Source organism: Pygocentrus nattereri, chromosome 2 (assembly GCF_015220715.1).
Source record: "Pygocentrus nattereri isolate fPygNat1 chromosome 2, fPygNat1.pri, whole genome shotgun sequence".
NCBI lineage: Eukaryota > Metazoa > Chordata > Actinopteri > Characiformes > Serrasalmidae > Pygocentrus > Pygocentrus nattereri.
The window spans coordinates 44,155,723-44,178,854 of NC_051212.1; the positions used below are offsets into that span (position 1 = coordinate 44,155,723).

The window sequence follows — 23,132 nt, forward strand, 5'->3', positions numbered from 1 at the left end:
GTTTTTGCTGGAGTTGGGGAGTTAGGGAAGACTGACTGGCTTTTATTTCTTGTCTTTGTTTTCTCCTCCTTTTGGTGGAGTTGGGGAGTTAGGGAAGACTGACTGGCTTTTGTTTCTTGTCTTTGTTTTCTCCTGTTTTTGGTGGAGTTGGGGAGTTAGGGAAGACTGACTGGCTTTTGGGTCTTGTCTTTGTTTTCTCCTGTTTTTGCTGCAGTTGAGGAGTTAGGGAAGACTGACTGTCTTTTGGGTCTTGTCTTTGTTTTCTCCTGTTTTTGCTGCAGTTGAGGAGTTAGGGAAGACTGACTGGCTTTCGGTTCTTGTCTTTGTTTTACATAGGTAAGTTAATTTTCTGAACCCCTGCTAGGCTGCTATTTGTTGTTTTTTTTTTTTTTTTTGTTTATTTGTATTTGTTTGCTGTTTTGGCGCATGCCCTCTGTGAGGTTGTACTGTATCATATATACAAAAGAGCAGCCAGAAGAAAATAACAGACTTGATCTGTTTCAATGTCATCTGGCTTTCTTGTCTTTTTATGATCACAAATCCCTAGACAGGTCTTTTACACAGTTACAGTCACTAATGTTGAAAGCACAAACTCACAGGGTGAGACATTTGAACCCAATAATAAACAGTAAAAAATTAAGAAGTAAAGAAAGTGTAAGATTTTTGTCTGTTATTCTGTCCTAACAGACAGACTGATGGCTGTAGGTGGAGCCTTTACATGATTAAAAAAACAGTCACATGTCTGCTCATGATCTGTACCCTGGCATCATTTTGGTCCTTGGGTAAATAATCAGAAAAAGTTCATGAATTGTATCTGTTTTTCTTGGAAAAGATCATTGAGCCCACGGTTAGTTTATAATTTACACTTTAGCTCGTGTGATTATAGGCATAAATATAGATGTTATTAAGACACTCCTGAAGAGAAGCACTTTCTACCGAGATGTCTTGGTCTCAGAAATGCTAACATCTTCTTTACATGAAGTGTTTCACTAGGAATACTCTTCTGAATAAAACTGAAATAGTTTCCTTACCAGGGATCAGAGCAAAACATCTGAGTTACAAGTAAAGCCATTCAATTTAAATATATTCACAATCCACACTTCCACAAACATGCTGTATAAAGAAAGCTTATCTGGCTAATCTCATTACAGTACAAAAGCAAAGATCCAATATCAAGGTGCAAAAAATAGATCTGAAAATGATGAAATCAATGAAAACATCATTTGCAAGAAGACATCGCAACAACAATCAAATACTCAGGTAACCAAAATCCATACCTGCATGAATGTCTATGTAAACTAATAATATCAGCCACATATAACAAACTAGGTCAAATGTCTCGACTTACGTAAAACCTTAAGAAGTAACAGCAGGCTTCAACTCTTTCTACGCGTCTTTCTATAGAACCTCTTTTCAGATTTATGCAACACATTTTATGTCTACCAGGAGGTGGAGCACTAGTGTTCTTTTTAACTGAAAGGAGCAGCTAAGCCTCTATCAGATCAACGCATTGTCCTGCTTGACATTTACCCTGAAAACGTGTAGATACATCTGACATATCACTAACAAATTAGATTTGAACAAAGGTATAGTCTCTCTGCCTTTCTAGATGTGTTTCATTCTGCAAAATAGAATATAACCACTCTCCTTTGAAAAGCCTGTAGTAGAGGGAGCAGATATCACTCTCAGCTACAGTACAAGGCTTTCAGTGGCATCACAATCATGGATCAACAACAAAACTGCTTATATTAAGTTAAAGAGCAAGAGTGACTTTGCTCTTCTTTTGATACCAGAGGTTCACAAACAAGGTCACATACAAGTTGATGTGTAAAGCTTTATGTGGACTAGGACTAGAACAAAAAAATGACAAAAAGCAAGAACTCCTCAGAGCCTCCTCAAAACCTGCAGTGACAATGGCAGTAGCAGTAAATGAATCAGATTTTATATTAATTTATTATAATAAATGATGGTGCTGTTTATATTTCATTTCTGAGGTTTGGGATTAATCTATGTGGAAGACTGTACTAAAGGTTTAGGGATAAAACTAGTAATATATGGACTCTGTACTGGCTGTAAGGTGAGCTAAACGTTCTGATTTACTGTTCTTGCTAAACATAACTTTAATATGGTATCCAATGATAAATCACTCTGCTGAAAAATGTTGAGATCAGTTAACTACTTTATCTGAGCTGCTGTCAGTTAGCTTGATAAATCAGTTGGATTAAACAGGACTATAAAGTGCTCACACTTGTGACTGAAACATTGTGTGTTCAGACAAAGATTAATGCACTCGCCATTCATATCGTTTCATTAAAGTCTTCTAAGAAGGTCTTTTCAGCATCTAACATGGCTCCTAATTAATAATCTAATCCACAGGTTGGTGGATGTGAAATCGTAAATAACCAATGCAGAATTGATACAATTGAAGTTTTTAACAGAATTTTACTCTCCAATGATCTGGGCTGCACTGGTCAGCAAATGTTCTCTAACTGACCTCATGAAGTTATCCTGTCTTAAGAAAGAGAAATATGTTATTATTATATCATTATAAAGGTCATACAACAGCAAAGTTTGCTGCTTCTTGTTCTTATTCCATGTTAAATGGTGCATTTGTATTTTACAGGTGTCAGAATGTAGCTGGTTCACTAAAGCATAATGGACAATGTCAATAAGAAGCTCATTACGAAGTTGCAAATGAAGAGAAAAGAGTAGAAGTATTTTTATCTGTTGTAAGCTCTGGGTTTTATGTGTTTTGGGTCACTAACAAGCCGGTGTCTCCTCCTGCAGGTTTTTATTTTAAACAATGCTTAGTAAATATCTCAGTTTTGTTGCTGTAGCCTATATTCACTGTTCACAGGAGAAAAATTCAAGGTTGAACATTTGGCAACCTCGTTCAAAACAACACACTGGCACTATAGGACATGTAGCAGAGGAACAGATTCAGGTAAAGGTTATCAAAATACTACTACTACTACTGCTACTACTATTACTACTACTACTACTAATAATAATAATAACAACAACAATTGTAATAATAATAATAATTATAATACACAGAAATAAGCAACATGAATGATGCAGCCACATAAAACATGCACTGTGCAGTACACTGTGACTGAGTGTATGAGCTGCATTATGGGTGGAGCTGTGTATCTCAGCAGAGAGCTACACTGATCCCATTCAGCTCTGATTCTGCTCTCAGTCACCTCACATCTCTATCAACATGCTGCTCTCTATCCTTTCTCTCCTAGCACTGCTTTCAGGTAAGAGAACTTTAACTCTCAAGAACATTATGATCATTTAAAACAACACATTGTATATTTAACTAGATACAACTGGGCATCTAGTTAAAGAGAACACATTTCAAAATGTTTTAAAACAGATAATGTATCACAAAATGTGTTACAACATATAACTTGCAAGGTGTGATGACATTTAATACAGTCCTTTATTGTAAATGTGGGTCAATTAAAAAGTTTAATTAGTTAAAATATTTTCTTCAATGATGTTCTGTTTCTAGGAGACACATCAGCACAGACAGTTGTGCCACATGCAGGAGAAATTCATGTTTCAGAGGGTGATAATGTTACTCTCTCCTGCAACTACAGTACCAGTGATACTAATGATGTTCTTCAGTGGTATCATCAGTTTCCCAGATCCAGACCAGAGTTTCTCCTGTACATTTACCCTCAAGGAATTAAGAGTCATCCTCTTCCTCCTCGTATGTCTGCTGAAGTGGATAAAGACAACAAGCGTGTGGATCTGTTGATCTCCTCTGCTGCAGTATCAGACTCAGCACTCTACTACTGTGCCCTGAAGCCCACAGTGACAGGAAACCCAGCTACACTGTACAAAAACCTGTGTAAATGTGACAGTTCAACTCAGGTTACACTTAGTATACAGACTGTGTTCCTACATTAATTTAACCCTTGAATTTATTACAAAAGAAGAAGAATCTGTAAACCTCGTTCATAAAACAATTTATCACCAATACAGTGTGACATTGTGTACCAGCTTCTGCATCCCTACAGTGCCAGAATAGAGCAGCCATGAAGAGAATACAAGACTGCAGCTTACAGACCTGATATTCACTGGACTGAAATGAGACGAAATTAGTACTTTTCATGTCTCTGTAGTGCAATACTGAGCCATGAACTCCAATATGACAGATGTGATTCAAATAGGATGTGAAGGAGCTCTGTCACTCTGTTACTTACTGAGATAAAGCTAGACTTATAGTTTTAATTCATCTCTCATCTCCTAAAGAAGCCATCATCAGTTTGACTCTCAGTCCAGAAGCTCTGTATGCGTGTGTGTGTGTGTGTGTGTGTGTGTGTGTGTGTTTGTGCACGCATGAGTGACTGTTCTTTGTACTAATATGTCCTGAGAGCCACTGTGACATCATCACATTTATCCATCACACACAAACATGCAGTTCTAAAAACTAATAAATAGTAAATGCCCCCGTTAGTTACAGTTAACTCATCTTACAAACCAAACTATGATGATGTCAGAGGAGCCTATACTACAGACAGGTCCAAAGTTTTATTACACAGATCTATAAACTTAGAACAGCTTGACCAGTTTGCTTTGAAGTCCCTGAGGTTACTGAATAATAAGCCATAGCATGTAATAAGCTTGGGATGTTTAGGTGGTTGACATCTCTCGAAAATGAAAACATACAAACACACATGAACACTGTAGGTGTTAATTCAACACTGGTGATTTTACTGTGTGGTTACATCTGTTACAGAATATTCAATTAAATCAGGATTCATTTCTGCATGCATTCAAATACATTTTAATAAATTTTATTATCATAGATTTAACAATTCTTTTTGTTATTTTTAGGCTTTTGCTTGTGGTTCTGCTTTTATTTCTGCTTTGATCTTCCACAAAGACAGAAAGCACAGTGGAGCAGCTCCCCAGAGCAGGAGTTTCCTGTAAAAACTGTTGTAGCTTCTCATAACTGCACTCACTTCAGAGAGATTCACACTAACACACAGATCAGCATTAGAGCACTTAGAGCTTAAACACACTACTGACTCCATCTGATCATATTCACAATGAAGAGAAACCTCCTCATCATCCTCATCATCACATCAGGTACTCACTGTGAAGATTCCTTCTCTGCTGTTTGACTCTACTGGTACAGACAGTATCCTAACAGCTCTACAGTATTTACTGTGGAAAGGTGCTTGAATTTATAGTGGTAGTGATACTTCAAACTATAGATTTTCATCACGTACATCAGAGTCATCCACTGAGCTCAGAGTTAGAGAACTAAGACTGGCAGATACAGCTCTCTGCTACTGTGCTCTTAGAGTTGGAATCCAGTGATACAAAGTTTCTGAGAAGCTTTATAAAAACTCTCACACCTTCTGTTTACTTGGAACACAGCGAGATCAAAGTAACATCCAGACCATGTATTATCTGTTACTAATCTGTCTCTGAAATGACTGAATGAAGTAATAAAAGAAAAGAAGTGCATGCACATGTTGCAGCCAGGGCTAAGTGCACACTGTGAGAATTCTGAGGGAATGTTTAGGTGCCACATCAATGTCAAAACCAGAGGGCAACTCACAGGTTTTAACATTTGTGTAAATATCCCACTCATAAGTGCAGAAAGAATAGATGAGTGCACATTTATCATAGTTTTGCTGTCAAACTGACTTTTTTTTCATTCTCAAATGTTTTTCCCTACTTGTTTTGATGGTCTTATTACAGCCCCCTGGCCTCCACAGTGAAGTATTTTTCCTTTTTATTTTCAGAGCACTCAATTTATTGATTGCCATCAGGTAGAAAAGCAGATTTCAAGAAATATTTCAAATGTTTCTAAAAAAAAGTCTCTTATTTTTGTCTCCTTTTAATGGTTTACTACTCAGAGATGTAAGTAAGTACAATGTAAGGAGTGGTTTGTTAACACTTAAATTACATAGATTTAGACCACACACAATCATTCATTCACCATGCTGCCCAAATAGCTCTTTCTGTAAGATGAATGAGGAACGATGGACCTTTGTACTGAGATTTTTGAAAAATGCCTTAACAGGAGCACTTCTATGATGGGGAAAAGGCACAGGATATTTAGCAAGGCACCTCACGACCATGTCCAGAAACACATTTCAACAGCCGGTCAAGCACAAGAACCAAACCGCGAAGCACTAGGCCAGGACCTAGCGCATGACCCACAGCGAACTACAGATGTTTTAAAAGCATTACCACGTTTTTAGATGTTAATGGACTAGTGAATATTTCCCTTTTCATAACCCAGAGATGGACAGAGACATTAATTTGGGACAAACATACTCCCAGTGAAGTGCGTGTTCTTGTGCTGAATGGTCTAACTGGAGGATCTATTACACTGAAGCATGGAGAAGCAAATACAACTGCATGGTTAAGAACCTGATGGAGCACTTTAAGTGTTAGTGTGAACAATCTGTTTTTCAGACATGCTGCAGCATCAATGACCATCTGTGAGGAAGAGAGGGTAAACAACCATAAAAGCCACTACACGTTCAGCTTGTCTTATGATGAGTTCCTGGTCCAGCTCTACTCTTTTGTGCAGACAACAGTCAGTAGCATCGATGTGAACATTTTCATACCTAGCAAGTAATTGAAAGTGATGAGAAAAATGTAATCTGAGCAGACAGTCTTACAATTTACAAGCCCCTTGACATGGAGGTGGAGATGAGAGCCTATATAAAATTACAGAAGATTTTGCAGTGGTTTATAGTATAAATTAAAATGTCATAAATTATAAACCATCAACATCAACATAGAAACTGGAAGTAAGTAAAAACTGGAAGTTTGCCTCTGCATTTGATTTAATGATGTAGTTGATGTAATTAAATAATAAAATAGGATTTATTTATAGCAAAGGCTTAATATAAAAGTACTATTAATCATTCTTTTCTTATTTTGATCAGAATAAAATATAAGGCAGAATATTCATTTTAACGTAGGCATTTTAAGTATTTTACAGCTTCTTGTTTGTAACTATTGGCAGATTAACATCCTATTAGAAGCATTTTGCAAAAATACCTGTGGGAAAAGTTTATATTGCACAAAACAGTGATACTACCAAATGGAATTTTTTAAATTAAAGTAAAATCCACATCTGATAAGTATAAGACTCTGCACTGCATTACACTGAAGGAATCTGACTGACTCACTTCAGAGGATAGGCTAAACATTTTGTATGAACAAACCTTCTTGGCCTCCTGCGTTGTCATTTATACTGATGAAAAACCATAAACAACAGCAGAAAAACACAAACCTGATTAAACGTACGTTTAAACTTCTCAGGTTCTGAACTCAATCTCTTACAGACTGTATTCAGAGGTGTTTCTGGTTGTATCAAACTCTACTACTGTCTGCCTTATTAGTCGTTGCAAGTTGAGCAGTAAACACAGGACTGACAATAAAGTTAAGTTTATAGGGAAAAAAATATGCAGATGGTTGTAACAGACTCTGGAAAGCAGAGTAAGAGTGTAAGATGAGTTGTTCAGTCAGGGGGAGGAGCTGAGTGAGTGTAGAGAGTAGAGATGATCAGCACACTGACATGTTGAGGAGCTTAAACTCAGCGTGTGTTCTTCTCCCAGTCAGTGCAGATCACCATGATCATTTTGACTGTACTGCTGCTCTCAGCTGTTAAAGGTAAACGCACTGCAGCTTACTAACACTAACATATGGTATAGTAACATTTTAACGTTATTCACTTGTTTGATTTTTGTATTCTGTGTAATTGGTTGATCATTAACACAGTTACTTTAAAAAATGTAGGTATCAGAGCTGAAGACGTCATCACTCCAGACAGAGATGTTGTTTGTGCTGTTGAAGGTCGAAATGTTACACTTTCCTGTAACTACAGTAGAGCTGCTGACAGTCTTCACTGGTATCGACAGTATTCGGGTTCACCTCCACAGTTCCTTATACTGGACTATTCTGGGGTCATTACTGAAGCTCAACCTCCAGTTCCTGGAATATCAATCAATCATGTAAACAAATTAAAGCAAGTGGATCTGGTGATCTCCTCTGCTGTAGTGTCAGACTCTGCACTCTACTACTGCGCCCTGCAGCCCACAGTGACAGAAAACCCAGCTACACTGTACAAAAACCCTCTTACTGTAGAAAGAGCTAAAGCTGATGATGTCTCATTATTGTGATGAACCTCAGAACCTGAGCTGTGATCACAGTAATAATGTGAGCTGATGATATTTCATAATGTGGATATCTAGTAGAATCTTAAATGATGTATCAGTGTATCAGTATACATCACATATCAAATTGGATCTTACATCCATTTCTACTTGACAGTTTGAAAATAAGTTGTGTTTTTATTTCTCGATTCTTGTTAATCTACATATATACCTTCAGGACCATCTTTAAGAACATAATGACTAACCTAATTCAGTGCCTATGTCTGTTTTGTCTCAGGTTAAAATATCGTTTTATTAACTTGCAGAGATGTAATGAGGGAAATTATCCACAGGAGGGTGAACTTCATCTAGATTTAACTGAACACTGAAACACTTTAGTTCAGTCTTAAGGAGAAGTTGAAGTAAAGAGAAGAACTGTTTCAAACATGCTGAAGACCCTGTAGCAGACTTTGAATCAAATAATACTTCACTTAAGTCACTGCACTGTCTGGTGTTCTGTGGCTTCAGTTTATCCTTTTAGGTAACACACACAGTAAATCTTCATGTATTTATGAAAAGTTATGTTGCGACTCTTTACCAGGAGGTGGAGCTCTAGAAAAGGAGTAACTGAGCCTCCGTCAGATCAATACTCTGATGAATGAACCCAGTACTGACTCTTCCAGTCATTTTCTCTGTCTGAAGATCAGTCATGATGTTGCTCTCTGTCTTAGTGATCCTTACTCAGCTTAAAGGCGAGTCATGTAGCAGTGCATTTATGCTCCAATGGAATTTAATGAATTTAACCAAAAAGCTTTTGATTGTAGATTCACCTCACACACAGCTATGACATGGCATTTTAAAATCCTCAATTTTCTTTCTTACTAACGTCCATTCTTTCTTTCTTTGTTTCCTTCTTTCTTTATATCTTTCTTCATTAATAGGCAACACTGCTGCAGATGGAATATACTCACTCTCCTCTGAAAAGCATGTATTGGAGGGAGCAGATGTCACTCTCTCCTGTAACTACAGTGCAGCTACAGGAAACAGGTTCCAGTGGTATCACCAGTATCCTGGATCCAGACCAGAATTCCTCCTTTACCTGACGGAGTTTAATAACGCATCTGATTCCGCTCTTCGTCTGACAGCAGAGGTTAAGAAACAGTTTGAGCGTGTGGATCTGAAGATCTCTCATACTGTAGTGTCAGACTCTGCACTGTACTACTGTGCTCTGCAGCCCACAGTTACAGGAAACTCAGCTCCACTGTACAAAAACTGACTTCACTCACACAACATAACATTTCCTACAACAATAGACTACTTTAGTAAGTGTAAACAGAGCATTCTGGAAGACGGCCTCATCACACTTTCTTACAACTGAACAAAAGGCTTTCAGAAATGACCCTTGAGGCCTCATTGCCAAGACTTTTACAGTAGAGACAGTGACACTTTACCTAAGAGGATTCATGAGAATTGGATCCACTGAGTCATTCTGATGTCTGTTGTGACTGGATCTGTTGAAAAGAGAACAAAAAAAAAATCTAATAAATTACTGTTAGTGTTTAAGAAATGCAAAAAGTAAATGATTTTTTAGTGTCATGTGCATCTGTTTCCCTACCAACTTATTAATATTTCTTTAGATATTGCACCCCTTACTAGTAAAAGGTATCTTAACTGGACTGAAAATCTGTAGATTCTGACTCCTCTGTTTGACATATAACTACGTACGTTTATATTTTTACACTGTTTACACTTTTCTGACTGCGCTAGCGTTTATGTTGCTAGCTGCTATTTTGCTCTAATTTGATATCACAGACAGATCAGAATCTGTATAACTAACTCAGTTACTCCTCTGTAAACATATAGAAGAGTTTCAGGTTTATTGGGCTGAATTCACAGTCAGGTGGATGACATTGGACATCTGGCACTGAGCGCCTGATTGGAAAATACCATCATATGATCACTACCAGAAAAATTGCAGCTGGGACATTAGGCTATTTAAGCAGCCACACTTCCCTCTGTGATTTTTCAATGCCAGCTCTTTCCATTGAAAGATAAGTGTTGAAATATATTAAAATGGCACATAACATTTAAACAAAGACAAGTAGCCATTTTTGGCAAAAGTTTTGACTGCAAACAGAGAGAGCACAGTAGCTAAAGTAATTAGCTGAGTCCAATAGGTTGTGAACAACTGTGAATTTAGTATGAAACCTTAAAGTAACTCACTGAGTGTTCAGTGCTGAAAGAGATGCAGGTTAACCTACTAAACATGTCCGTGACCTTCCATCCCTCAGGCGGCACTGCATTAAAAACCGACATCATTCTGTAATGGATATTCCCACATGGGCTCAGGAACACTTCAGAATACCACTGTCAGTGAACACAGTTCGTCGCTCCATCTACAAGTGCAAGTTAAAACTCTGCCACGCAAAGTGAAAGCCGTATATCAACAACACCCAGAAACGCCGCCGGCTTCTCTGGGCCCGAGCTCATCTGAGATGGACTGAGGCAAAGTGGAAAAGTGTCCTGTGGTCTGAGTCCACATTTCAAATTGTTTTTGGAAATCATGGATGTCGTGTCCTCCGGGCCAAAAAAGAAAAGGACTGTCCGGATTGTTATCAGCGCAAAGTTCAAAAGCCAGCATCTCTGATGGTGTGGGGGTGTGTTAGTGCCCATGGCATGGGTAACTTGCACATCTGTGAAGGCACCATTAATGCTGAAAGGTACATACAGGTTTTGGAGCAACATATGCTGCCATCCAAGCAACGTCTTTTTCAGGGACGTCCCTGCTTATTTCAGCAAGACAATGCCAAGCTACATTCTGCTCGTATTACAACAGCGTGGCTTCATAGTAAAAGAATGCGGGTACTAGACTGGCCTGCCTGCAGTCCAGACCTGTCTCCCATTGAAAATGGTGCAAAATACGACAACGGAGACCCCAGACTGTTGAACAATTGAAGTTGTACATCAAGCAAAATGGGAAAGAATTCCACCTAGAAAGCTTCAACAATTAGTGTCCTCAGTTCCCAAACGCTTATTGAGTGTTGTTAAAAGGAAAGGTGATGTAACACAGTGGTAAACATGCCCCTGTCCCAACTTCTTTGGAATGTATCCCAGGCATCAAATTCAAAATGAGTGAATATTTGCAAAAAACAACAAAGTTTATCCGTTTGAACATTAAATATCTTGTCTTTGTAGTGTATTCAATTGAACATATGTTGAAAAGGATTTGCAAATCATCATATTTAGTTTTCATGTTTTACACAACGTCCCAACTTCATTGGAATTGGGGTTGTATTTTATGTGTGCGTGTGTGTGTGTGTGTGTGTGTGTGTGTGTGCGTGTGTGTGTGACTCTACTGTGTTAGCCACTATGACATCACAATCAACCATCATACACAAACATGCAGTTCTAAACAATAAGCCCACAAATCAACCTGTCAGCTTCATGTTACAATCAACTTACAAACCAGATATTCAGTATTCAACCCTAAACATAAACAAATGATTAAGACATCACAATATAAAAACACCAATGCAACATATTTCCTGTGTAATTTCAAGACCATCCTTAAACTGTTTTTAATATTGTTGTTTAAAAAACAGTAACATAAACCTGGATTACGGATTCTAAATTGATAAAATTGTTTTCTTTTTAGCAACATATTTCTGTCCTATGTATTTTCTATAGTATTAGTTCATCAATCCACTGAGACTAGTAAGAGTTATAAAAGCATGTATAAGTTAGATTAATCTTAATAAGCTGGTAGAGCAGTTAAAGCATCAAACTGAAACTCTAAGCTGATAAAACAGCTGGTCTAACAAATGGTCAAATGGTCACCTGTACCTGGTTTTCATGTTATGACTGGAAAAAAATGTGCTTTGTTTTTTTACTGGTGATGCTGACACTAATTGATCTATGAGGGTTCCTGCAGAGTGGAGGTTTGTGTTGTGAGGTAGTGAATGTAGAAAGCTGTCTGTATTTTTTGTAACAATACTGCTGTACTTTCAGTATTTATTGATCATTATCTTTTAGCTTATGCTTTACTTTAATTTCTGCTTTGATCTTCCAAAATGACAGAAAGCTCAGTGGAGCAGCTCCCCAGAGCAGGAGTTTCCTGTTGTAGTTTCTCATAACTGCACTCACATCAGAGAGACTCACACTAACACACAGATCAGCATTAGAGCACTGAGAGCTTAAACTCACTTCTGACTCCATCTGATCATATTCACAATGAAGAGAAACCTCCTCATCATCCTCATCATCACATCAGGTACTCACTATAAAGATGTGCTTAACAAGCAGTGAGAATTTACTGTGTATTACAAATGTAAGTGTTATTTCTCATTTACTTTTCTTTTAGGTGTATTTGGTGCTGATGAAATTGTTTCTAAAAAAGGAGAATCTGTTACATTGAGTTGCTCTTTGGGAAGAAGTGGAGCTCTTTTCTGGTACAGACAGTATCCTAACAGAGCTCTACAGTATTTACAGCTCCAGCGTGAGTTCACTATTACAGAATTAAAACTGTCAGATACAGCTCTCTACTACTGCGCTCTTAGAGTTGGAGCCCAGTGATACAAAGTCTCTGAGATGCTTTACAAAAACTCTCATACCTTCTATTTGCTTTGAACACACAGAGATCAAAGTAACATCCAAACCACAGTGTATTATCTGTTATTACACTCTCTCTGAAATGACTGAATGTGGTAATAAAAAAAGTCTGTATGCACATGGAGCAGACAAAGTAACATCCAAACCACAGTGTGTTATCCGTTATAACACTCGCTGTATAATGACTGAATGTGGTAATAAAAAGGCGTTATGCACACCTGGCAGACAAAAGGAGACATTTAAGCTTGATGCACACTGCAGGACTTTATGGCCTCAATTGCCACTTTTGAAAAAAATTTCAATGCTCAATCTGGACTGACATTTGGAATGGATTGTTGTGGAGTTTGAGACCTCCCACAAATCATAAGCCTTTCATTCAGGCATTCAGAATCTTTCAAAACTTATATAAATCTTCCTTGGTTAAGATAACTACCACAAGCCATAAACACCATGAGTACACAGAGGTTCAAACCTTGACTATTTTTGAAGCGTTTTATGAGATTCTGTGTGGAAACAACATCAAGACCATTTAGAGCAAGTTTTAAAAACGTATATATGTACCAAGTCAAGTTGTGAAATTTTCTCGCTACTTAATATTACCTAAGTACTTATTATAACAACATGGAAGCGACTGGGAATGACAGTAACTCAGCCATAAAGTGTTTAATATTATCAGACCAAAAGGAAGATTTTATTCTGAAGGGATAGGAATTTTGTTTTTCTCTTTCATTCTCTCGTTTCTTCTGTTTTAAATGGTATAATGGTGGTATTTCAGAAGGGACCTCAGGGTCGTAGCGTGCAGAGCTACACTGCACATGCCTCCCCTTCATTAAAAGGACATCTGTTGTTGTTGTTGTAAATGTTGTTAATGCTGTTGTTGTTATTTGCTAGTTTAAGGTTGTGTTTATGTGCTGATTGTGTTTAATGTTGTTAGGCTGTGGGTTGGTTAGGGTGAGTTTTCTTGCCGTTACTCAGTGGACTTTTCTGATTTGTTCAATAAAATAGCATTTCCTTGAGCAGACACAATAGCTTCTTCTGGTTGTTCTTCACTGTCAACACTTCAGTATTCCGAATAAGTTACTTCTTGTGCATTATAACCCAATACACTACTGAATATATTAAGTGCAGTGTATTCAGTATTCAACCATCTCTACTTAACTCTGAGTGTACATGATACATAGATTTTCAGAATCATACAATAATGATGATGATGTTCAAAAAGAGGTCTGACTGAGGAATTTTATTTTCAGATTCAGAAGCTGTGCGACTGTGTTCTGAGGCCCACTGTAACAAAACCACATTCACAGAAGTACATGCATGTCTCTACTGTTCTAGTGATCTTATTATTATAGCTTTTATATTTATATATAATTTTCAAACAGATAACTTTTAACAAAGTGTGCAACAAAGCTGTAGAAGTTGCATAAATACATACATGCATGGTGTATTAAAAAAGAACATATGAAGGTAGATCAACTGTTTCTCTTGCATTTTAGAAAATATGCATATGTCTACCAAATAAGGGGCTGGTGGACTGAATGGATTTTAAGGTAAGATTATCATCCGATAAACACATATTTAAGTGTTAAAGTGTTGAACTGTTCAAGGCCTCACACTGTTTATAACATACAATGACACAGTTATGTTAATGTGTGTGAGTCTATTGTATTACTGTGTCCCAAGAGCCACTGTGACATCATCACATTTAACATCATATGCAAATATACTGTTCAAAACAATAAGCCTACAAATGCACCAGTTTACATTGTTAGAATCTTCTTACAAATCACATAGTCAGAATTGAATCCTGAACTAACCAAGAATTGCTGACATGCTCTTGTCTTAATACTTTTATCTCTTTTGATGGTGAAGCACATGTGTTAAATTTAATTAGTTTAATTAGTGTTAAATTTGATAGAACTGCATTGGATTACAATGATTTAATTTTGTCTCCCACAATGTTGCATTCATGTGGTTGTTTTGCTTGTCAGCTATATATAACATCCATCCATCCATCCATCCATCCATCCATCCATCCATCCATCCATTTTCTAAGCCGCTTCTCCGTCAGGGTCGTGGGGGGTGCTGGAGCCTATCCCAGCAGTCTTCGGGCGGAAGGCAGGATACACCCTGGACAGGTCGCCAGTCCATCGCAGGGCTATATATAACATTAATAGCTTAAATGAAGGAATAAAATCAGCTCTTCTTGTGTTCTCTGTGTTACAGTTCAAAGTTCTTGCATGTAACTAAAACACAAAACTCTTACTGATGTTTATGTAAAATTAATACAATATCTAAGAAAAAATCTTTGAGACCCAAGAAAAGTGAATTTTTTCATCTCTTGTGTAGTATCATTACTTCATATCATCACCTCACCATTAACAAATGATAGATTCGTCATACCATATGGCATTTTCTCTATGCTGCAATTAACATTCCCAGCTATTTAGAGCTGTGTATTACTTCATACACATCCAGAACCACAGACAGAAACAAAATAAATAAATAACGGGACATTATGAATCTCACAGGCTGGTGGATTTGGACATATCAGTACTGAACCTGTTAATAGGACTTTCTTCTCCAAGCTTGTTTAATGCATACATCTTGTCACATGGTTGTAACAGACTCAGCAGAGTAATAGTGTATGATGAGTCCTTCAGTCAGGAGGAGGAGCTGAGTGTGTGTAGAGAGCAGAGATGATCCGCACACTGACATGCTGACGAGCTCTAACTCAGTGTGTGTTCTTCTCTCAGTAAGTGCTGTTCACCATGATCATCTTCCCTGTACTGTTGCTCTCAGCTCTTAAAGGTAAATCTTTCAGATATTATATGAAAAGTAGAAAACTAACTTCGATGCATTTGTTGTTCTAGGATATGGTTTAAGCTTAATCTTAGACTAAATTGCAGGGCCTTTTGGTGATTTGCCATTTGAAAATATTTATAGTCTTCGATTAGGCTTAATCTGGGTCTGAGAAACTACCATAGCGAAGGCTAGATTTATTTATTCATTGGTTTAGACGGAGTGAACATTATTAAAATGGTCTTTCAACTGTTGTAGGTAACAGAGCTGAGGACGTCATCACTTCAAGCAGAGACGTTGTTTTTGCTGTTGAAGGTCAAAATGTTACACTTTCCTGTAACTACATTGGAACTGCTTATGGTCTTCACTGGTATCGGCAGTATTCAGGTTCACCTCCACAGTTCCTCATACTGGACTATAATGGAGTTATTACTAAAGCTCAACCTCCAGTTCCTGGAATATCAATTAACCATGTAAAAGAAATGAATAAAGTGGATCTGATCATCTCCTCTGCTGCAGTATCAGACTCTGCACTCTACTACTGTGCCCTGCAGCCCACAGTGACAGGAAACCCAGCTACACTGTACAAAAACACCCCTATTATACCCTTTACTATCCACAACTTAAAGCGTTAGATACTGTACAAAGCCTAGAAATCAATAATGATATTTCTTTTCAGAATCTACTGTATGAAGATTTAAACTTGAAGACTGAACACATTTGACTTTGTCACTATACACTACATTTCAAACTGAAGAGATTCTAAAATGCCTTTGGGATTGTCAATTTGACACTATGATTTTGTAGAATCTTGCCAGCATTAATCAATATATTCAATTTGGGAACATAATTCTGATCTAAATGACCTCTTATGTGTTTGTAGTCTCAGGGTGCACAGAGATGTAATGAGGGAAACTGTCCACAGGAGGGAAGACTTCATGTAGATTTAACTGAACACTGAAACAGTTTTGTTCTTGTGTCTTATGTGGTAGTTGAAGTAAAGAGAAGGACTGTTTAAATATGCTGAAGATAAAATAGCAGGTTCTGAGACAAATAATACTTAATTTATGCCTTTCTTTCCTGTTTTGTTCTATGGATTCTTTTTCTTTTCTTTTTTTTTTTTAGGTAACTCATATTATTAATATGTATGCTTAAACAACTTTTAAACATGATATATTTTACCTCAAGTGATCATAGAATAGGTTAATATGGAGCCGTTTAAAAGAATCAACTGAAAATAAAATAAAACAATTAATTAAATGTCATAGTAGTTATTCAGGAAAGATATATTTATTTTTAACTGACTCAGAGCTGAACTGATTCATGATCTTGATCAGCGAGCATAAATATGAACAAAAAGCTGTATAAAAGATCCAAATCAATAATTTAACCATATAAAACAAATGTTATGGCAAATATACTCACACATTGATTCTAATCCTAAGCAACTATGCAACAACAACAGTGCCCTATACACTAACTGCTCTGTGGTTTGTGGAATTTTTTTTGTTTGTTTTTTTAACTAAATATTTGACTTAGACAGATTGAAACTTCTCTTTCAAAATAAAGCATTATGTGTAACTTTATACAAATGTATAAACATCATTTGAATGTTTATAACAATAATATAAAATTATATAATATAAAATTTTAACAAATGTATAAAAACCAAAGTTTCGCTTCACCAGAGGAGCACAATCTCTTGTGCAATACTATATACATATATGGACGAATGTAAAGAGCTCAACACATACACAGACACACACATATTCTGTGTTCAGCTATTCCTTCTTCTGGGTTACAGGGTGTGCTGGAGCCTATCCCAGTGGTCATCGGGCGGAAGGTTGGAAACACCCTGGACAGACACATTCACTCACAGAGTACCCACAGGAAACCCATGCAGACACAGGGAGAACATGCAAACTCCACACAGAAAGAACCCTGGTCACCCAGCTGGGGAAATCAAACCTGGGCCCTACTTGCTGTGAGGTGACAGCACTACCCACCACACCACCGTGCCACGCTCAACATATACAGAATACTTTTAATTCCTGTCATACTTTTTTGTAAAGGATATTTAGACAAGAATCTTGTTTTTTTTTTTCATATATGATATATGGCCAAACGTATGTGGACACTCCCTCTAATTACTGAGTTTAAATATTCAAGCAACACTGTTTGCTAACAAGTGTAAAATCAAGCACATAACCATGCATTCTGCATAGACAAACACTGGCCATATAATGAGTCACAATAAAGAGCTCATTGTCTTTAAAAGAGGCCAGTCTACAATATGTCACAAGTCAGTTTATGACATTTCCGACCTGCTAGATCTGCCCCGGTCAACTGTAAGTGCTATTGTGAAATGGAAGCATTTCAGAGCAACATCTCATCCACAAAATCCATTCAAACTGTCAGTAGATGCTGGCACAGCATAAAAATCACTTATCCTCTGATGGATCCCTCACTACAGAGATCCAAACTGCATCTGGAAGAAATGAAAGCACAAGAACTGTGTCAATAGCTTTATGAAATGTGTTTCTACAAACAAGCCCAAGATCACTATATGCAATGTCCAGCTAAAATGATGTAAAACAGGGGACTTTAACCTTTTTCCCAAGGCCCACCTGTTTATAAGTTTCCATCCATCCATCCATCCATCCATCCATCCATCCATCCATCCATCCATCCATCCATCCATCCATCCATCCATCCACTTTTAAAATACATTTTTTTCCCTATGTGCTGGGACTGAAAACCTGAGAATTAGGGCCTGAAAAAGATCAGACCAGTTCAATCTCTCACACTCACACACACACACACACACACACACACACACACACACACACACACACACACACACACACACACAGATGAAGGGTCAATTAAACCAAGGTTAATTTAGAAGCAGAGAGAGCCCTGCAAGTTTTTGCTGGACAGGTTCTTCTTTCTGTTGCAGACCTGAATACGGGTGAAGTGTTTGCATATTTAAAAACTGAGCAAATGAAAGAAAAAGTGTGATAGATCTGCACCGAACAAGGCAGGTGTGAAAGCGCCCTTTGGAACTTTTCCATCTCTTGCCAATTGTCTGCATCTCATGCCACTCAGCTGTGTTTTCTCAAACTGATGATGTTTATTTAGTCTGTTCCACCAGTGTTTTTATTTGTATCTCTTCATTCATATTTATATAGGTTATAATTTGAACATGTTTGGTTCTAATATTTTTAATTATTAAGGTAATAATTCTTCCACTTATTTTTAATGACAAAGTGATGTTACCTAAAAACTACCACCTTCCCCTGAGTATAGGCCCATGGACTACTAGAGGTTCTTAATGCTCATCAATTTTGAGACAAACAGCTTAACATTCTGAACTCCTTTGTTCTGTATAAACAAAGGGACATTCTAATTACAGTAACAGTCAGAAAAGAGATGTCAAAAAAATCCTGCCCTGAAATGTAAACAAGAACAATGAAGTAAGAACCTGTATGTTGTTTAAACTGAGGGGCTGAAAATGATTTTTCTTTACTAGAACTACAGATAACAGCTAGCAAACATGCAGAATGTTCAGAAAACCCAAATCTGTCTGCTACAATGATGTCAAATTGGATGACCCTTTCAGTGATTAGCATAGACATTATATGTGTGTGTGTGTATGGATGTGTGCGTGAGAGAGAGAGAGAGACAGAGAGAGAGAGAGAGAGAGAGAGAGAGAGACAGAGAGAGAGAGAGAGAGAGAGAGAGAGAGAGAGAGAGAGAGAGACAGAGAGAGAGAGAGAGAGAGAGAGACTCTACTGTGTCCTCAGAACCATTGTGACATCATCACATTCAGCTCTAAACAATAATCTTACAAATTAACCTGTCAGCTTCATTTTACCATCATCTTACAAACCACATATTCAGTATTCAACCCTAAACGCAAACAAATGATTAAAAATGTATCACAGCATAAAAACACCAATGCAGCAAATTTTCTGTTTAGTTTCAAGACCATCCTTTAATTGTCTTTAATGTTGTTACTTAAAAAACTGGTAATATAATCCTGGATTTCAGATTCTAATGTGGTATAAATGAGTAAATACTTATTTTGTTTTTAGCCACATATTTTTGTTCTCTGTGCTTTCTATAGTATTAGTTAGTCGTGTCTGTGAGACTGGTGAAGCTGACTGTATTTGATGAGTTTTGTGCTGTGTGGTGGTGAATGTAGGAAGCAATCAGTGTTGTTTTGTAACAGGAATTGGCGTGTGTATATGTGTGTGTGTGTGTGTGTATGTGTGTGTGTGTGTGGTTTGTATTTGAGGATATAAAATAAGTTTCTACTACTGAATTATAAATAATTATGGAATTAACACTTCAGTTCAACAGAGCACATATTTATTTATCGAAAGTTAAACACGAGATTTCCTGTAGGGGCACATTAAACTATTTTGAGTATAATAAGATCCATATAAACAATTATTTTTAGCAAGCTTGGAAAGTCTTTGAAAAGTATTTTTTCATGTTACATGATTACTTTGAGTATTTATTGATCTTTTTTTTCTGCTTCGATCTTCCACAAAGACAGAAAGCTCAGTGGAGCAGCTCCCAGAGCAGGAGTTTCCTGTTGTAGTTTCTCATAACTGCACTCACTTCAGAGAGATTCACACTAACATTAGCTTTAGCGCACTGAGAGCTTAAACACACTACTGACTCCGTCTGATCATATTTACAATGAAGAGAAACCTCCTCATCATCCTCATCATCACATCAGGTACTCACTGTGAAGATGTGCTCAGAAATAATTGAAGATTGAAGAATGCTACTTTATTAAAATATCTAATCTTATTTCTCTGCTACTTTTCTTTCAGGTGTGTTTGGTGCTGATCAAATTGGATCATCAGAAGATCAGGAGACTGATGTTCTTAGAAAAGAGGGAGAACCTGTTACAGAAGGTGGAGCTGTGTGCTTAATACATGAAGAAACCTTCACAGAAGACAGACCTCATTTCTGTTTTAACTGGTAAAACTTTCATCTGACTGGCCTTCAGTGGAGCTGCTCCCTCTTAATTTCCATACACAGGTTGAGGAATTGTGGGATATAAAAGTGTGTTATGATGACCTTTTCTCACAAAGCTCAAGTCAGCTTCTTTTCTCATTCCACCTTCAATGCTTCAGCAGTTACATTCTGGTGCCTCGCACCGGCAAACTGACAACTTACTGTAAACAACAATATAAGACAAATACTGGTTTACAAATACTGGAGAAATCTAAAAACAAAGAACATAAAGAGCTGTTCATAACTTTATTTCTATCTCTCTTACTCTTTCACACTCTCACACTCACTTCACAGTGAGGTTAACTAGTTGGCTTGTCAGCTAGTTAGCCAATGTTTTTGAGTTAATCTCTTTTCCTTACCTCATTTAAACCCAGTTACATAAAGTTAACAAGAGTTAACGAGCAACCAAAAACAGATATCCAGCTATACTGAACACAATTTGCCATGAATCCATATTGTAGATGGACAAATATTCAAATTCTATCTTGAGCTTTGTTACAAATTACTTTGCAGAACATAACCAGAGACCCCCCAGGTCTGATATGATTGGCTTACAAAATATGAAGTCTGATTGGCTGAATGCTACGTTAGTCCATCTCTGGTAGCAAACACAGAGCCTCCCCCAGGTCACACTCTGCTATTACAGTATATTGTGAATGAGAATAAACTGATGATTTTGCCTAGTAATGTCCAAATCGACTTTAAAGCTGTTTAAATCTAAAAAAAATGAAAGAGCAAAACCATGTGATTAAAACTAGATATGGATATGTACATAATGTGTGGTATGTACATAATATATAATATACATCTTTATTTCTAATAAGTGCACATCATCTCTCCCTTAATAAAGCTTAGTAATCTATTAAAAATGCACTGTCTTGCTTTAGTTAAGTCATTTCTCATTAAATATTCAAAGAGCCCATTTCCATATATGCATGAATGTACAAAGAGCAGCCCAATGGTCTACATAAACTAATTATCATAATTTTATTTAACAAGCTAGAGCATTCTTGTAAACATCTCCTTAAAAGTAAATCTTCATATACTTCTGAAAAGTTATATCACAACTCTGTACCAGAAGGTGGAGCTCTAGTAAAAAGTAAAAAGATCAACACTTTGAAGAATGAACTCAGTACTGACTCTTCCAGTCATTTTGTCTGTCTGAAGATCAGTCATGATGTTGCTCTGTGTCTTGTTGATCTTTACTCAGTTTGAAGGTGAGTCATTCAGCAGTGCATTTTTCTCAAAAAGGATTTTAGCGAATTTAACCAAAAACCTTCTGATTGTAGATACACCTCACACTCAGCTATAAAATTAACTTTCTTTCTTTCTCTCTCTCTCTCTCTCTCTCTCTCTCTCTCTCTCATTCTTTCTTTCTAGACAACACTGCTGCAGTTGGAATACAGCCACTCTTCTTTGAAAAGCATGTATTGGAGGGAGCAGATGTCACTCTCTCATGTAACTACAGCGCAGCGACAGGAGACACCTTCCAGTGGTATCGCCAGTATCCTGGATCCAGATCAGAATTCCTCCTTTATCTGACAGAGTTTAATATCGCATCTGATTCTGCTCTTCGTCTGACAGCAGAGGTTAAGAAACAGTTTGAGCGTGTGGATCTGAACATCTCTCATACTGTAGCGTCAGACTCTGCACTGTACTACTGTGCTCTGCAGCCCACAGTTACAGGAAACTCAGCTACACTGTACAAAAACACACTTCACTCACACATTTTCTATAATAAAAGTCTCCTTTAGTAAGTGTAAACGGAACATTCTGGAGGACTGTCTCTGGCACACTTTCTTACAACTGAACAAAAGGCCTCATTGCCAAGGCTTCTGCAGTGGAGACAGTGACACTTTGCCTAAGAGGATTTTATGAGAGGAAGATTTATTGAGTTATTCCGATGTCAAATGTGACTGTGACTATTGAAAAGAGAACTACACTGCGTGCGTGCGTGTGTGTGTGTGTGTGGTGTCTGGATTCTTTTTGACAAGTTGTGTATACAGGGTTGGGATGTATAATGAAACACAAGTATTGATAGTATTGATAATATATACTCAGAATTCAAAAGTTACGTATTTGTTTTCCAGAAAATACATTTAGAATACCCACCCACTAAATTAAAAGAAACACTATAAACACTTGTTTATGAACACGAATCATTGCATGGCATGTAGAAACATGCTCAGTCATGATGAAGAACTGTAAAGAGTAACAAAGAGCTTCTTAACAAACAATGAGCTTCCTGCAAATTGATAGTTCTGGTCACATTTGAGGCCATTGTAAAATAAATGATATACACACACTGACCATCTCATAACAACTGAGCTCTGTATTATTGCACAATGTCATGAAAAATTATTGTGCTGGTAATGTGATCAATCTTTGGCTATAATGCTGACATGGACCACTAAGTGCACTGATGAAGTAAGAATCTGTTTTTTCTTTAAACTGAGAGGCTGAAAACTTAATTTCTTAACTATAACTAGGCTGCTCAGCTGGCTAACACTTAGCAAACAGGCTTTAAAATGCCATCATTGATTTTAC

At 37.2% G+C, this 23,132-nt stretch overlaps 2 long non-coding RNA genes and 3 gene segments (V, D, J or C); all 5 read left to right on the forward strand.

The window, feature by feature from the left end:
- The first annotated feature begins 3,207 nt into the window (after positions 1-3,207).
- Positions 3,208-4,682, forward strand: LOC119262053. The segment is given in 2 exon segments: positions 3,208-3,263; positions 3,521-4,682. Coding segments are annotated over 2 exon segments (441 nt in total).
- Positions 4,683-7,545: 2,863 nt separating this feature from the next.
- Positions 7,546-9,417, forward strand: LOC119264962. The segment is given in 2 exon segments: positions 7,546-7,659; positions 9,083-9,417. Coding segments are annotated over 2 exon segments (375 nt in total).
- Positions 9,418-12,298: 2,881 nt separating this feature from the next.
- On the forward strand, positions 12,299-14,078 carry LOC119262095. Its single transcript, XR_005129418.1, has 3 exons — positions 12,299-12,411; positions 12,502-12,636; positions 14,000-14,078. It is a non-coding gene; the product is annotated as an uncharacterized LOC119262095 (long non-coding RNA).
- Positions 14,079-14,856: 778 nt separating this feature from the next.
- On the forward strand, positions 14,857-17,104 carry LOC108415600. The segment is given in 2 exon segments: positions 14,857-15,560; positions 15,810-17,104. Coding segments are annotated over 2 exon segments (417 nt in total).
- A 401-nt stretch (positions 17,105-17,505) lies between these two features.
- Positions 17,506-22,894, forward strand: LOC119262097. 2 transcript variants are annotated; one of them, XR_005129425.1, is made up of 3 exons: positions 17,506-17,540; positions 20,399-20,549; positions 21,966-22,894. It is a non-coding gene; the product is annotated as an uncharacterized LOC119262097 (long non-coding RNA). The 2 variants fall into 2 exon arrangements; XR_005129420.1 differs by lacking the exon at positions 17,506-17,540 and adding an exon at positions 20,131-20,301.
- Positions 22,895-23,132: the final 238 nt, after the last annotated feature.